Here is a 14,663-nt window from a genome sequence, read left to right as displayed (position 1 = left end):
GCAGCCTAAAAAGTGCAATGAGATAATTTCTTTTGCTATTTAGCCTAGATATTTCTCTGCTTAGATCCATCCTAATACATTTAATTATAATTTCCCTTATTTGTGGTCCTTCTGCTAATTTTGAGACTGTTTTCCAATGCAGAGGTCAGTCCTCTAAATGATTTTTAACAATATTCTTTAAAGCCTTGTTGACTGGAAAGGAAGTTTGATAGCACAGTGAATGTGGCACATTCCCAGCTTTCTCTGGTGTGTGTGATGTGGGTAGGAGTGAGGGAGGGAGCAGGAGTGTCAGGGGTGCTCAGCAGGATGAGCTGTGGCTGCCCACAGCTGATAGGCAGGTTCTAACCTCCAGTCTGAGCACATAAAAGTTAGAAAGAGGTGATCCCTCTGCATCACAGTCCATGCTAACTTCAGTTCCCAGGAAGCACTGGACAGCTTGAGCAGAACTGTCTTTCAGGATGCACTGCCTTAGGAATGCAGGTTGTGGTGTTGGGGAAAAGCTGTTTCACACTTGCTTCAGTCTGCAATTCCCGCTGCAATCCTTCCTGTCTGTGAACGTTGGGAGAGTTAGGTACTTGCTGAAGTCTTTCTGGGAAGCTGCCAGACTGGTGATACTGAAATACCCACTCTCAGACCTGGGTTCACTCCTGTGAACACTCCAGTACCCTTTTCTTAGGAAAGGTGGAATGCATCAGCCTGCCAGAGCTGGCTCTGGTCTCTCTTATGGACATGGGAAAAGTACTGTCACACTCAGGTTGTATCTTGTGTTCTTACTTCAGCTGTCTTCTTAAAATGCTCCACGTTTCTCTGTGTCATACATTGGATAAACAGGAGGACTGTATTGAGCTGTCATGGGAGAGCAAGGAGAAGACACACAAGTCTCTGTGAATGCTTATTAACTGCTGATGGCAAGTACTGTCATCCTCTTTCCTTCTCCAGATCCCATTTCTTTCCCTCATTGTTTTGAAGAAGACAGGTGAGACATCCGCTGCCTTCATCATTACTGGTCTTGCCCTTTCATTTTGTCTTCACAGACTGAATCACAGACTATTCTGAGTTGAAAGGGACCCACAGGGATCACCAAGTCCAGCTCTTAAGTCAATGGCCCATACAGGGGATTGAACCCATGACCTTAGCATTATTACAACCAAGTTTTTAACCAGCTGAGCTAATCTCAGGGTCTTTTAAACATTTCCCTTCACTGTTACCAGGATAAGCCACACTACAGAGAGACTTGGCAACTCAGGAGGTCTTAGAAGAGTCCTTGTCCTTGAGAGTATTCTGAGGTGCTCTCTTTTTTCTGGAGATAGTTGTATTCAAAAAATACAGGAAAGTATTCAAGTGACTATTTGCTATACACAACAAAATTTAAAGGCTGCACATGCACACAAGCCAGATTCAACTGCAGTTTGGTTTTGTTTCTCCTCTCCTTCTGAGAGGCTCTAGCTTTGTCAGCTAGAATTAGGTTTTTCATCTTTCTGTGGGGAGAGGGTGTCCAGGAACTTCTTAAGCAGGAGGCTGACAGGGCATCCTTCTCCGTGCCATGAGCCTGAAGCTTTGGAAAACAAGGCTGAGATGTCATTTCCTGCACAAGGACTCAGCTCCTGATCTAGACATTTGGAAAATGTAGACCTGTGTGTACCAAGGAGGTGGATCTTGAAGGTTGTCCCCTCAGCACCTTGACCTGTGACTCGAGTCAGTAATGCCATGAGTTGCATTCCATAGGTTAAAGGGAGTGAGTGGTGTAAATTAATCAAGGTCAGGATGAATTACTGGAACACCTTATAAGATGGAAAGAGCACTTGGAGCAAAATGTTCTAATTTCATTTGTGAAAAATATGTTTTTGTCTGAAATGAAAATATTTTGTGTAGCAAAGCTACCTACCACTGTGAGTCTTGCAATTTCCCGCTCGGAGGGCAGGTCTTGGGTATCAGATTAGCTTTTCTTTTTCTGCCTGATGTCTTGTGATACATTTAAGGACTAGCACAGCGATAACAATTCTGGATGCAGCTTAAAGACTGGATAGAGTTGGACAAGAGACTAAAAGAGACAAACAATGGATAAAACATGTTAGATAAAGTTTGGTTTCTTTTCATAAGAAGGCTGCGATAATTTGCTGAAAATTTTAGTTTTGTGAAACCATGATTTTCCTATATTAATTTAGATCTTTTTTTAAGGGGTGAGACTGTGCATTTCAATATATATAGCCAGGTGGGGATTGGTCTCTTCTCTCAGGCACTCAGCAATAGGACAAGGAGGCACGGGCTCAAGCTCTGCCAAGGGAAATTTAAGTAGGATATCAGAAAAGATTCTGTGCAGAGAGAGTGCTCAGGCATTGGAATGGGCTGCCCAGAGAGGGGGTGGATTCCCCATCCCTGGAGGTTTTTAAACTGAGATTGGCCGTGGCACTGAGTGCCATGATCTGGTAAAGGGACTGGAGTTGGACCAAGGGTTGGACTTGATGATCTCGGAGGTCTTTTCCAACCCAATCAATTCTATGATTCTATAATAATAATTTTATAAAAAGGCTTCCTGAGGGGACAAATATAGTCTGTTACATTAGTGTGAAGGATCTCATATTTCCAATTTTAGCTGTCATTGGCTGAAAAGTTCTTGTTACTCCTACTGGCTCAGAGAGTTGTTTCTCTAGCTCAGCAGGTAGAGGCAAGTGGTGTCCAACGGATCAGCTTATCTAATTGCACCCTTACAGTCTGTGGTGACTCTCTAATCTGGCTGTATAAAGTAATTAAGTTGCCCCACGACTGAACTGCTGGTGCAGAGCATCTGTACCTGGTACTGCCCTGCTTATTCCTCAGGTGTAGCTCAGGCATTTACTGTCTCTCAAGAACACTCTGTGGATGTTTCTGCTGCTTCTGCCAGCGCTGAGATATTTCCTCTTCACAAATCATGTGGTTTAATATCTGTGAAAGAAGAACCCTGTCCTAGATAATGCTGTTTGCAGTTACATTTAGGAATCAAAACTCAACTAAGCTCAGTGGTGCTGCCCCTTAACAAATCAGGAAATAAAAAAAGCTATTTTGTTTTACATCCTCAGTATGGTAATGGAGGTTCATCAGAGAGCAGGAATGTGCCTCACATACACTTTGGTTTTTTCACCAGCTGTGCTTCCCAACCAGCTGTGCTGGGGGATGATGGTTCCCCTTCTCATCAGTCCTGTGTTGCAGTGAATCCCCACACAGATGTGGTTTCTCCTTGCCAGGCTGGAACAGTTTTAGCAGAACTTTTTGCTGAGACACCACGAAGAATTAATCTTAGCAGATAGGAGGATGTGAACGTGTGGCTTTCCTTTTGTTTTCTCCTGCTCTTAGATGTCTATGGGGCTCTAGGTGTTAAACAGTAGTGCCAGTAGTTCCTTTCTTCTATTTTACCTTGATATAACTTTAAATACAGAAATTACACACCAGCAAGCAGATGTAGCACTAGAAATTTAAATACAAAAAAGCAGTATTGAAGTTTAGGCAAACATGTATTGTAAAATCCTTCTTTCCGAGCTGAATTCTTTGTTGTCACACCATGTCATACAAATTTAAAAATTGGTCTGTTTTAGTTACTCAGTTCCAAAGTAAGAAAAAATTTTGCAGGCAGAAATATCACTGAGTGGGATTGATATCTAACACAAACCAAAAGCAGTAAGATTTGTAATCAGCACCCTGGGCTGATTTACCCCACTGTGAGGGTGGGAGAACTGAATTACTCCTATACATCAATTTATTTTGCAGGGCTAGAACCCCAGTCACCTCCCAAAGCACCAGTGAGGAAGGCACCAACAGGACCTGCTCCGTTGAGCTCCCGTGCCCGGCTGAGAGGGAATGAAGAGGAGCTTGACCCAACCTGTGCAGCTGCCACACTGAAGCTTCTCAGAGACAAACTACCAAAGCTACCACCTCCTCAGGCCAGGTTGTCTTTGCTTGAATTCTTGTAGGAACCTCTTGCTCTTGTGTTTATTATTATGACAACACACAGAAAAGCATTCATGAGCTAGGCAAGCTGCTAAGTCTGTCTTGGTTTCACTTTGACGTTGCATTCATTGCTTAACATTTGGGATTTTGTTGGTGATTGCACCAGGATCTTAAGGAATCTTTTACTTCCCAATTAATTTAGCTTTTAATTGGTGTAAATGGCCTTTATGAAAATATACTGTTCCCTTCTTTACTAATAACCCCCCCCCAATTTATTTGGGTAGATTTTCTTTGCAGCTCAATAGAACATATTCTAACACTAAATTAGCAAGTAGTTTGAACCATCTCTCAGTTCCCACTGACTTCAGCTGTCAGTGCTACCTGGAGATGTGTTACATTAGTTCATATTCGTTGTGAGTCCTGTTCAAAGTTTGGTGGCGCTCCAGCCTTGTCCAGCATTTATCTGTCATTTGGGAATAAAACTGGGAGTCACCTACTTGGTGGCATGTTCCTGGAAAGCCACTTCTGCATTGGCCAGGAAAGCCCCCAAAGCTACCAAAATGGAATGTAATCTGAGAAAGGGGCTGGCTTCCTTAGAACTCCAGAATTTGGAGTATTCAGGTGTACATTTTGACTTTTAATCTTTAAAGATTTAATGTGTCAATATGGTGACTGTGTGAAGTTCTGTCACTAAGACTAATGAAATCTGTAGTGGTGTTGCATGATGGAATTCTGTCAACAAAGGAAAGACTTTGCAGTCTGTGTGACTGCCATGCAAGCATGGGCGTGAATTTAACATTGTAAGATCTTTCTAAAAATGTTTTCCAGTACCACATCTGTAGCTCCTGCCTAGATCTAAGGTAATGTTAGTGTTGGTCATCTGAAAAATCCCATGAAAACAGAGAACAAGTTGTGATCATTATGGTTCTGTGCTGACTTTTCATCTTTTTTCTCCAGTGAATCTACACCTACTGAGGCAGCAGCCTTGGAAGATCCTGATGGTAAAAGAAGAAAACTAGAGGAAGAAAGAACTAAAGCTCCCCTCATGCCTTTTGGATTAGATCTTCACTACTGGGGAGAGGATCAGCCAAATGCTGGGAAGATTCTCAAGTAATGCTCTTTTTCTTTTAAGACAAATTAAACAAATAAACAGATTTACTTGTACTTAGAGGTCATGCAGTGGGGTGACTGCTATTTCTTGTGATAATTACTTTTCTCCTTTCCCTTGTCTTGTGGGACCCATAAACAAAGTCAGAAATTCTACCTTTAAATGCTATTTGTTTTGAGAAGATGTGATACTAATTAAATATCCTTTGATGCTTCAAAGCACATTTTTTCCCTACTCTTTTCATGTTTGCAGCATGGAATCAGTTACTCCAATTTAAATTGGTAGCTCATTATGCAAAGTGCTCTGCCAAGTGCGTGGTAGACATTTCCTCATCTGGAGACTTTGTTGTCTAAATAAGTAGCAGGCAAGGTAGGAGAAAGGCTGAGGAGGTGTCAGGGATGTTTTTCCTAACTTTACAGAGTGGTAGCTGAGGAAATTGATAGGCTTATTCAGTCACACAAGAAAAAGGTGGCACTTGCAGGATTTGAATTTGGCTCTTTCCTTTCTTGTCTGGGAAGGTTTTGTGTTGCTGATTTGGGACAAGCTTTAGCCATGCTGGGGGGAAGAGCTGGCAGGTATCCATCAGAACTTGTTTCTAGGAGTCAGTTTTTAGTTTTTTAGTATTTTTAAATGAAAGTTGGGATGCAAAGTCCTCCCTCTATGAATAAATTTCCTGTAAGTCCACCAGAACTCTGGTATCAGTGTGTACCATAGCTGGCTTGAAAAAGCCAAAAATCATTGACTGGCTGGGTTGCAAATCAAGCTCTTATGTTCTTAGTGACATTATTTTAACTTACTTTATTTTCTTACCAAAACAGCTCAAGACACCCAATCCATAATCACAGTGTTAAGACAGTGTTGACAGAAAGGAACAAGAGGAAAGTTTTGCCCCTGTACTGGATTGCATGAAATGCAGAATATCTTTTAAATTACAAAAAACTGGTGCAATTTGATACCTAATTGTGCTTTGCCACAGTCACTCCAAGCTTTGGGTTCCATCTCATGTGGAGTAGGCTCTTCAAAGCCTATAAAATGGTTAAGATTTTCAGCAGGGCTTTGAGAAGCATTTGTCTGTGATAATGCCCAAAAGGTAGTAAGGCCTTATTTTACATTGCAAATGAGTTACTCGAGTCAGAAGTGAAATCAGAAGCATATTTCACTGCCTGTCTGCCTTGTGCTGTTCTGTTTTATTTTTATGCTTCCCAATAAAATAGAGGGCACACTTCTGAACCGTATAGTCCATAACTACAGATATGCCAATCTAACTAAAGATAATTTAAGTAACTCTGCACACACAATGCCATTGACCCCGGGTATAAAATATATTTATTGAGAAATTAAGGTAGTTATTGGCAAACTCCTTTAACTTTTCTATATGCACACATACTGGCTGTATAAGATGCTTAGGAAAAACAAGGCAAGATGAAAAAATAGACAACACATATGGAATGTGTATGGAATTTGAATGTTTAAAATTTGAAGAAGAAAAGTCTTTCCACTTCATTTACTTAACAGTGCACTTACTTAATCATAGCATTTACAATAAATTAAGATTTTGATAGTGAGAGTGGAGCTATCAGGAAGATGATTTTCTAAAGAAATTTTGTTTACTGGTAAATGGTGATCCATCACCTTTTGTAAAAAGTGACAGTAACTGTGAACTTGCCAAAAATTTGGGCTGAACTGTTTTTTCTACTTCTGCCTTCACTCACACAACTCATTAACCTAGTTTAAGAACTCTTAAAATGAATTTATAAAACTGTAGTAGTTCTTTATATTTCTTTTTTTTTTTGGTGGGAGGTGTGGGTAGGGTATACAGCACAGTGTTATGTACAGTCTGATAGATCAGCTTAACAGACTATTTTGGATAGTGTGGACCTTCCAAACTCATCTCCCCTCCTCCCTGAATTAACTTAGCTTATCTTGGGAGCAGAGTAAAGTAGTTGGTGCAGCTCTGACTGTAAGAAGGATATTTGAATTAGCCTATTTTGCAGTTGCTTCAGGAACTCTGTAAGCATCTGGTTTTAGGATTTATATTTATTGGACTTTTATAAGCTTCCCATTGTCTTAGGAATCAAGATGATTATGAATTTGATGAAAGAATACAACATTTCTCCAGTAGCTGCTCTTTCTTTTAGATTTCAGTTAACCATTACTTGTCTTTTATACCTCCTCATGTATTAAAGCCTCTGTTACTGGTCTGGGTCAGGAACACTCTGAGTGTGAGTGAGGTGTTGTCCTTTTCTATCTTAAGTTGATTATCTGCTCCCCTTCTGATTCATGTTACAAATAGGTTTTACTTGTCACATGAATCATTTTTCCAAACAAGTATCTACCCTTTTAAAATGTTGTTTAACTTACGACAAGAAATCAGAAAACTTTGGGAATTAGCACTGCTTTGTTCTTCTCTCAGCTGCTTGTAAGTCACGTTGGGAGAAAATAAGTTACGTGCTTGTAGTAAACAATAATATTTATGAGTATCTGTGTAGGAATGAGGCTATTGTAAGTCCAGTTCCCAAATACTGATCAATGATACATAGGATAAAACATAATTTTCACTTCCCTTGAGATTTGTTGGGTCCATATTTGGGGGATGGGGACAGTACAAATGCTAAATGGAAAGTTTTCTTAATTGGAAAGGTTGACATGCACAGCTGTTAAATGCTTCTTCATTCTCATATAACTGTAATTTGATAATTTACAGGGGGAGGGAGTTCAGACCACCAAAGGACACTAGAATTTTACAAAGAGATTCTGTAAGACTGCCAGGCATGTGAAAATCCAGTGTAATGTCTTTTTAGGAATTCTTTGCCCTCTGTGTGGCTGCAAAGTTAGGAACACTGAGCTAGCAGTCAGTCTTGTTTTCAGCATTGCATGAACCCAAGCAATTAAGAAGTTTATTTCATTCTTCTATTTATTGTCTGTTGTGCAATCTTACCACGTAATTTCTGAAGCTAAAATTCGATACCAATCAAATATTGTTCTAAAGTCAAACTGATATATTAGGAAGACTCTTAGGGCTTTTTTTGTTTATGCTGCAGTTTGCAGAAGTGTGTAACTGAAAACTTTGTTTTACCAAAAATTGTGAAAACATGTTATTTATATTTAATGATGAACTAGCCTGCACTGGAATTCTTTTGCCTTTATCCCCTAATTTACCAGAAGAAAGTTGTTTGTACTTCATGGCAGGTTAGCATTTACCTGGCACTAACGAGGTGTATTAGATGAAGAAATTATTGGATAAAATAATTTCCAATAATTTCAATTGGTTTAACAAGGATTTTACTTGTTGAACATTTTTCTGACGACTTGGGAAATCATAGAGATACTTTGAAATTTGCTTAATCCCTTTTTAAAACCTAATTCTGATTAATCTCTTTACATGGTTTTGAATGGTCAACTATTGTAGTAAGACCAGTATCTATTAAGTTGCAGGTTGCTAAGGTCAGATATTTTCCTCTGCTTTTTTTTTCCTGTGTCATCTGCTGAAAACTTGCTTGGATGAAATTCATCAAAGCTCTTCAGACACTCTGAAGAATTTTTTTCAATTACTGGCTTATGTGCTTTGCTGAATGGAGGTTGGTGTGATCAGTGAAGCCAGTGATCATGTATATTTGGCTCTGCAATCTACAGAAGGCAAAGTCTCAGAAGTAAGAATGACATCCAAGGATATTAATGATTGAGAAGAATTGGATATGGATAGAGGAAATCCTCTCAAATAAGTCTGGAACTGATTGGGTGCAATTGCTGTGTGGAAGAAAGGGATTGTGAAGTGTCCATTGTGAATTTTATGTCCTGAGACATTCGTCACTTGGTATCTCCATTTTCTTGTAATAAGTAGCAGCCATGCAGGCTGAAATTTTTTTCCACCTCAATTTAGCTGTATTTTTTTCCTCTTTAGCTTTATATTTCCCTTAATTTGGGGTGGGATTATTGTTGTTTGGCTTGAGATGTCCTAAAATTAGGTATTTAAGCTTAAGCAGGTCACCCTAATTTCTTTTCCTGATTAGGAGAAAGAAACATTTGCAGTCAGAGGCACAGTCATTGCCTTCTAAGATTAGCATCTAAAACGAGGCAGGTAATTGCCCTCTGGGGTTCCCTGTTTCTCATACAGACTTTTGTCAGCTTAGGGTGGCTAAAATGAAATTATATGAATGTTGTTGAGAAAATTTGGGAATACTACATCACTCAGGGGTCCTTCCTGCCCTTCCCTCCCACTCCCTGTGTCCACTGACACGGCGCTGATCTTCTCTGTATGTTTGCCTGGATGTGTCTGTAAATATAGGCAAGGTGTCTGATTTTAAAGTGGATTTTCTAAGCATTAGCTTAATTTCTTAGAAGAGCACCTGATAATTTCTTATACTGATGGACACTGTACAGGAGAGCCTGGAAGAAAGAATCTGTATAATGCTCAGCTGATTGTTTGCTCTTTCCCTTGATCTCATTATTTTGCAACATCCTCTTCATTTCAGCTCCTCCTCCTCTGCTGCTGCAGGAGTACAGCTACCAGGAATAAGATCAGACAAGTCAAGATCACACTGTTTCTTTCTTGACGTGTCCTGTGTTTAATCAAAGAAGTATTTTTTTATGAAGAATGTTAACTGCAGGATTACAAAGTTACTGAATCCAGATATCAGATAACTGACTCTGGGTGTCAGATGATGAACTAAAGCTAAGACTTGTAACAGCTTAGCAGGTTAAACAGGAAATCAATTCTAGGCAGGCTTTGGTGATATTGTGAAAACATCTTCATAATATAAGAATTGTGAGAAAGACTGGTAGAGTCATAGAGATTTTTGGAATTCACTAATGAAGCTTCCCTTCCTTTAACGTGCGAGTTTAGCACAGGTTGATCCTGGCATCTTTATGTGCTCTCTTACAACTTTGTGAATCATTTTCATTTGTTGTTTTTCCAGATTTGCATCTGAGCATCGATTTTGGGCACCCAGTGAAGTAGAGGAAGAGGTGGAAAATAAAGAAATAACAGAAATGTTGAAAACTAGATATATAACATTTGCTGGCAAGTTTGAACCAGTGAAACACAAATGTCGAGCACCGATGCCCAATGGGAGTCTGTGTGAAAGACAGGATCGGATTAAGGTAGGCATCAAGTTGCACAACTTCCAAGATCTCTGCTGTGTGGAGAAGATCTCCTTAAAACATATCCATAAAAGTTTATTTCATGTTGTAAATACAGCTCAAGGGAGTGGAGGAACATTGTTTCTGGCGAAGTTCATTGTTAATATGTGTTTCATATGGGAAACATCCTTTTGGTAAAGAAGATGTAAACATTTAAAGGACTCTCAAATATTTTTTGACATTCATTATAGGGTATCTGTGCTTTATTTATTACTGGAATGTATGAGTACCTGGCAGCAAGGCAGACACAGATTTTTTTCTGTAATTTTTTTCTCATTTAGAGGCATATTTGATACTGGCTTTGCAAACTTGTGTGTTTGAGGGGCAAAGAAATTTTATTTACAAAGTTTTATGAAAGCTAAATTCTACACAGCCTCAAATTATGAGCTCTATTGAGCAGAACTACTTGGCTTAAGTACTTTGTTCTATTATCTCTGTTCTTCCTGTGTTAATCTGAGACTAAGGGATCTGAATGCACTGAAATACTTTAAATGGGAGTGTTCCAGGATAAAGTTATAGCATAAACAGCAACTTATGATGTAGCATTGGTGCCCTAATTCCAGACTTGACAGGATGTGCTACCTGGCCTCTTGAAATTGGATATTTGTATCAAAAAGAGCTTATTTCTTTGAGATTCTGAATATATCAAAAGCAGTATGTTTCTGGGATCCTGATGTTTTCTAAGGGGGTCTGGGAGTCAGTTGTAGTTTTGTTGCTCGATTCCAGTGTCCAACTTTAGGCTGTGGTAAATAAAATGTAAGTATTTTCTTTTTGTTCAAAAGTTTAGAGATTTTTCCCCCCATTCTTTCTCAAGTGCCCTTTCCATGGAAAGATAATTCCTCGGGATGAATCTGGGATTCCTGTAAATGCAGAGGACAGAGCCAGAGAAGAAAAGATGAAGTTTGAGAAGCAAGCAGCCCAACCAGGTTTGTGTCTGCATAACATCTTAAAAAAAAATTAAAAGATAATAATAACCTGTTACCTGGTTTGCTCCAAACCATGTTCTCCTGTTTACGTTCCAGGTGATTTTAATTTGCAGCTCATTCACAGTGGTTGTTGCTTACATGATAAATATGGATGCTTGTGTACACAGAATAAGGTTAACTTGGCATTTGTTCTTTATTTCCAGTAGTTATTTGCTCAGACAGACAAGTCTTTGTCTTAAGGAACATGTTTATCAAGGATGATTAAACCTGTTCCTGGGAAATGCTTGACAGTAACTGTTCCATGCTTCTGAAAAGAAATTGTCTAATGTTGTTGGTCCCTAGCAGTGGTGATTTTTGAACATATATTATTAATGGGATCATTGTGTTACTGTGAATACTGGGAGAGTATGTTTTGTCACAATGTGGGAACTTGTTTTTCCTGTATCTATTCATATCTGCCATAGTCTGTATTTCCTTCTGACTTTACTATTGTTTTAGAAGAATTTTTGGCCTTGTTATGCTGTGCATCTTTGCAGCATTTCTTGAAAATACTCTGAGCCAGAAAGTGCTCACCTTGGGCTTTATTGGCATTGTAACTATTCTGGAAGTTCTAATAGGGATATTTCTGTCATGGGCTTGAGGAAGGGAGCAAGCAGAGCTGTGCTTGTCTAATTGTTCACATGTTACTGTGCAGTACTTTGGATTTTGTTTTTAAACCGTTGGAGATGGGCAATAAAATTAATGTTCTTCCCTTGCATCCTGACTGTAGCTTTCAGGTGTGGAAGGGAAGGCTTATCCTTCCCCAAGATTATTATTGGGGCATTTTTAGGCAGGCTGTTGCTCTGGAGTGCTAGGTAAGGAACTCGGGCAATGAGAAAAACAGCAGACAATCAGTACATGGGCAGGAAGACTTTCAAGGGGAACAAGAGACTTTATTGCAGTAGTAGAACTAAAGCTTATTAATGATGGACAGAAGATACCTGGGGAATTGCAACCAGGAAGATACTGGGAGTTGATGGACTGCAGAGGAAGACAGGAGAGAGGGATCTGTCCAGCAAAGACAGTGTATAATTGGAGGGGACAGAGTTGTTTTCAGAGCTTTTCTTTAATCTTCCTTCTTCCAGCAGGTTTAGTTTTCTCTGTTCTAAGCTATTTATTCTAGGTGAATATTCTGCATTCTAATTAAATGCACCCATAGGCATTAGCATTTTGATATCTTATGGAATACTCCCTTCAAGGAGTCAGTTTTCCCTTCAGGTTTGACTGACTCAGTGTTTCACAGGCACAGTATTATTAATGAAGCTACTGAACCTTCAATAAAACCTCTTCAGAGCATAAGGAACAGTTGCTGACCTGTTTTCAAAAAACTCTGTGTCAAATGAGTGTGCTTTTAAACACACAGCTGACCCACCCAGTGTCCTTCAGTGCTGGTTTGGACATCTTTGAGTGACTGTGCTTGGCCATTACCAGCACCACACCAGTGCAGCAGTCACTCTCTGGTATTTGCAGGTGTCAAAGTACTACATTTGCAGGTGGTTTCCATCCCTGTCCAGGTAGAGTCAGTGCTCTAAACTGGCATCCAGCAACAGCTTGGACACTGTTGGACTGTCACAGCGAAACCAGGGCAGGAGTTGCGGATGTTGTGTTGAAAAGGAAAGCTCACAACTTAGTTATGACAAACTAAAACTAGCAAGTTAAAATAGTAGGTGGTCTTGAAATCCTCAAACTAATACTCTGGTATAAAAATCACTTGCACTGAAGAATATTGATTTTTTTTTCTCCCCTGTGAAATTGCCATTGCTTGAGGCTAGACATAGTATTTATTTTTATTACAGTGTCAGCTCAGTGTTGTTAGAGGCTTCTCACCTCTGGCCCACAAGGATGTGTATGTTAGTCCCAAACCAGTGCTGGCACTGCATTATTGAGTGTGGTTGTTAAGCTGAGATGTCACACAAAGGTCCATCCCATCTGGCTGGGGAAATACTGCACAAGCCTTGGCACTTAATTTATTGCACAAAACCTTCCAGGTTTCTAAAGCCATACATATACCAGATGTCACTAAATATTTTTATCTACTGCCTTTTGTTGCTTTCTTTTTTATTTGTGCCTTGCTATTTTTGTATTTGCTTTATAATATTTTCATCAACCTTTGAAAATTATCTCTTTCTTGTTTGAGGCTTATGGTTTAGAGGGGTACGTTTGGTTGTTTTGCATTGCTGTTTAGGTTTTAGGGGGGATTTTTTGTTATAAAGATCTTGAAGCAAGTCTGAGCAGTGCTGCTGTGGAAAATATACAAGTGGGGATGCACTGTACAGTGGGTGCTTTGGTTTTATGAGTCACAACATCCTTTATTAATGATGACAGTTTGAAAAATTTTGAAAAAAAACCATTAAAATTCAGGAATCAATTGTGTGGTTAAATGGCACCAAAATTTTTCCTACTGGATGGCAGGTTTATTTGTATCTTTGTGTGATTAAAAGGGGGAACAGTTACATAAAAGTAATATGGTTTCTTTGATAATAGCTATGTTTTGACAACAGTGTCATTGTTATTATGGAGCATTTTTTGTCTTGGAATAACATTTTAAAGTCTAGCTAATGTCCACAAAATGGTGCTTTGGGCTCTGCAGTCCTGGAGCAGTGAATCAGGTGGGATTACACTGACCCACTAATCTGCAGTGTTCATCCTTTTCCCATAGTTCACACACAGGAGCAAATTAAGTGCCTATTTTTTGTGTCAGCCCTGAAGAGTATCTGGTTTTTCAGCCCTTAGTGACTTGTTAACAAACAGGTATCAGGCCAGGCTGGTGAAGAGGCCGCTGGCCACTCAGATGTGAAATAGCATCTCTTTACTAACTACAGTATCGATTCCCGCCTACTCTTGCAAACTGTGTAATTTTCTTTTCCCTGCTGCTAAACTCAGTAACAATGTATGAAGAGCTTTAGGGGCCCATCAATGCTCAAAAAGCCTGCTCTTCCCTGGCATTCTATTGATTTTTCTCAAAAGCTTTTAAATTGCTCCTTCATTTTACTCAAATGCTCATTTCATCTCTACTGGGTGCCGGCATTTTTTCCTTGTGTTTAAACAATTGCTCCATTCACGGGGTTCCTAAACTGTGACGCCTTCTTATTACTGGGAGATAAACTGTTTAGACAGTTTTCCTTAATCTTGGATTAAACGTTCCTGTATCTGAATTGTGTTGTTCTGTATTCCTTCACTTCAAAAAAAAAAAAAATCTGTGAGGTTTTATGATCTATCAAGTATACGTGTTTTATTTTCTCCCTTTTCCCCTCTCCTGCTCAGCCCTTGAACAGCTTCATTTTCCTCATGCTTTTTGGTGTGTTGGATTTTAATCAGTCCTTGCTTTCATGTGTGTTAGTAGGTTAAATCTAACTTTTCCTTGGAAAATTGCTCTGGTATTCCTTAACACCATGTTCTTAAGTGAGAACATTGCCCATGAGCTTCTTGAAATATTGTTACTGGTGTTTGTCGCACTCAGGGAGCATCCTGGTGTATAAATGAAATTGTATAGTCATTTAGGACTGTTTATTTTTCTGTATCTACAAAGA

At 39.3% G+C, this 14,663-nt stretch overlaps 1 protein-coding gene across 1 annotated transcript in view; it reads left to right on the top strand.

The window, feature by feature from the left end:
• UVSSA (UV stimulated scaffold protein A) overlaps positions 1–14,663 on the top strand; it is a 56,250-nt gene that overhangs the window by 33,155 nt on the left and 8,432 nt on the right. Inside the window, exons 8-11 of the mRNA XM_071556973.1 lie at positions 3,742–3,919; positions 4,879–5,031; positions 9,946–10,129; positions 10,983–11,094. Of these exons, the coding sequence (XP_071413074.1) occupies positions 3,742–3,919; positions 4,879–5,031; positions 9,946–10,129; positions 10,983–11,094 (627 nt within the window). The remainder of the gene's footprint in view (positions 1–3,741; positions 3,920–4,878; positions 5,032–9,945; positions 10,130–10,982; positions 11,095–14,663) is intronic.

The sequence above is a fragment of the Pithys albifrons genome, chromosome 5 (genome assembly GCF_047495875.1).
Source record: "Pithys albifrons albifrons isolate INPA30051 chromosome 5, PitAlb_v1, whole genome shotgun sequence".
Taxonomy (NCBI): Eukaryota; Metazoa; Chordata; class Aves; order Passeriformes; family Thamnophilidae; genus Pithys; species Pithys albifrons.
This window is presented reverse-complemented; position numbering and strand designations above follow the sequence as displayed.